Genomic DNA, 2,249 nt, shown 5'->3' with positions numbered 1-2,249 from the left:
TCTCTAACATTCTGTGATTCTGTGACCTAGAAACTATTTAAGGGTGCTTCTACAGTGGTACTTAGGGACAATTACTGGATTACAAAACATTTCAGTAAAACCAAACAGTAATGTTTGCAAGTATTTTCATCATACCAGCAAGGATATAGTTAGGGGAAAGCTAGGGCTACCCTTTCTAAAAGGAACAGGATCTATTCTGGAAAACACACTTTACCAGAAAGCATCCTAAATAGCAACACTGCATATTTTCCATTGAAATAAAAAAAACAATCCATACTTTTGCAAAAAAAAAAAAAAAGATAATTTATTTCTCAACTATTTATATTTGTAGTAAAAATTGCATTATACAAAAAGCATACAAAGTAAAACTAATACTACTGCTTTGCATTCTTGAAAATATTCAGATATGTAAAATCAAAGATCACGTTTGCTTCATTGGAGCAGGAATATTAGCAGATGCCTGTTCTAGGTAAGCTAATGGGCCTTGAGGCATTTCTGCAGGCTTTTTGTGCTGTACACTGATATCTTCCAGGACCTGTTGCCAGTGTCGCAGTTTACTCAAATGTTTCTGAATTAATGCTTCTTTTCTCTGCAATTCGTTTCTTAATTCTGAAACGTCCTATGGATAAAAAAAAATGTGTGTTATTAAATAGACAGTATTCAAAAGAATAACCACCTCACATAAAGAACATGTAATTTTTTTGTCTTGAGTTTTCAAGCTGATCTTATGCAGATTCTAATAATGGAAAAGTGTCCAATAAAACAGAGGGAAAACACTGTGAATGCACCAGTTCCATTTCCCTAGGTCATGTATTTCAAAGTTCATTACTTCCAGCAGAATCTGACTATCTAGTTTGTTTCTTCAAATTAAACTATAAACTGTGTTCCAACACTCCACGGAGCAGCCACCTTCTCCAGGTTCATAGTGAGAGTCAAGTTCTACCAACTTAAGATACAGCATCATTTTGAGAAACCCAAAATTAATGTGAACAAGGTAATTAACTGTACTGGTACACAGCTTATCTGACCTAGCACAACACAGCTAAAATAATTTAAACATACCTCTTTAATTACTTGCTCTGGTTTCTGGACCGATAGCTGCAGTCTTTTTTGTAGAAAAAAGCATTCAGTTTGTCTTGCAACATCCAGAAATTTCTGGATGCACTGATCAACACCTAAACATAAAATAACAGAACAGAAAGAACAGATTCCAAAACAGAAGTTATTAAGGTGATACTGGTAGCTGTCTGCATGCTATTAAAAACACTTTTCACTGTACTTTCTAGAAAGAAAATCTTCAGGTTTACTAAAATGACATATTTATAAAACCAGGATGTGCATTAAGTCTCTGTATAAAACACCACTTTGCAAACTTTCAGAACTTCTTTTAAAGGTGCAAGGCAACAACTCTTCTTCCCGAGTTTTATTACATTTTTTACAATTATAAAGAGTGATAAAAGAATTTGTGGAACTTGCCTGAATAAAGAAAACATTTCACTGCATGCCCAAGCAACAGGCTCGAAGTAAGGTTCTAAAATATGGCCACGTTTAGAATATTCTGCCTTCATATATTACACACTACTGTGTTGATAATAAAAGCAGTCCTATTCCAGCATATGAATACGACCCAATATCCAGAAAGGAGTTTTCAAAAGCATTTATACTATTTTCAAAACAGCACTTGAGAGTCAGGCTTTGGAATTTTTTCAGACAAAAGTACACTTCTAAACAGCAGTGACGGGCCATTTTTTAGCTTCCAATTTATACCAGTTCAGTATTTGTGCCTCACACAGAGGTGCCTGTCACAGAAGACTTAAAACGTTGCTACTAAGCAATCTAGGCTTTCCCACCTTTTGTTACTGCTTCATAATACATCACGTTAGCTTCCCACTTTCTGAAGCACACATTTCACCGCATGTCAACGCAACCCCACAGAGCCGCCGGAGCCAGCCGGCACTGAGAGGTTTCCGCAAGACCCCGATCGTTACCGAGGGAGTTTCTTCCCCTGTGAGCCTCTCACCGCTGTGCACAGCGTCCCACCTGGGAGGGGTGAGGAACCCCGGGTTATACCAGGGGCACCGTTCAAAGATCCTCAAACAGTTTTAATAAGGCCTCAAACAAAGCACACACACACCACCGGCGAAGCCCAAATGCACCTGCAAAACCTCTACAAGAAGTTTTAGGGGGAAGCTGGCCACACATTTAAGACCCCAGCCGTCCCCTCAGGCCTGCAGAGTAAAACCGTGGCG

General features: G+C 38.3%; 1 protein-coding gene across 1 annotated transcript; it reads right to left on the bottom strand.

The window, feature by feature from the left end:
• Positions 1–323: 323 nt before the first annotated feature.
• Positions 324–2,040, bottom strand: MED28 (mediator complex subunit 28; the record flags this gene model as incomplete). The annotated part of the gene is made up of 3 exons (XM_010075757.1): positions 324–619; positions 1,063–1,175; positions 1,913–2,040. Coding segments are annotated over 3 exons (439 nt in total), but the record flags the coding sequence as incomplete, so codon positions are not given.
• Positions 2,041–2,249: the final 209 nt, after the last annotated feature.

Source organism: Pterocles gutturalis, unplaced genomic scaffold (assembly GCF_000699245.1).
Source record: "Pterocles gutturalis isolate BGI_N339 unplaced genomic scaffold, ASM69924v1 scaffold49637, whole genome shotgun sequence".
NCBI classification, from domain to species: Eukaryota; Metazoa; Chordata; class Aves; order Pterocliformes; family Pteroclidae; genus Pterocles; species Pterocles gutturalis.
Note: the sequence above shows the minus strand (reverse complement) of the source record. Positions and strands in the feature narration are given on the sequence as shown.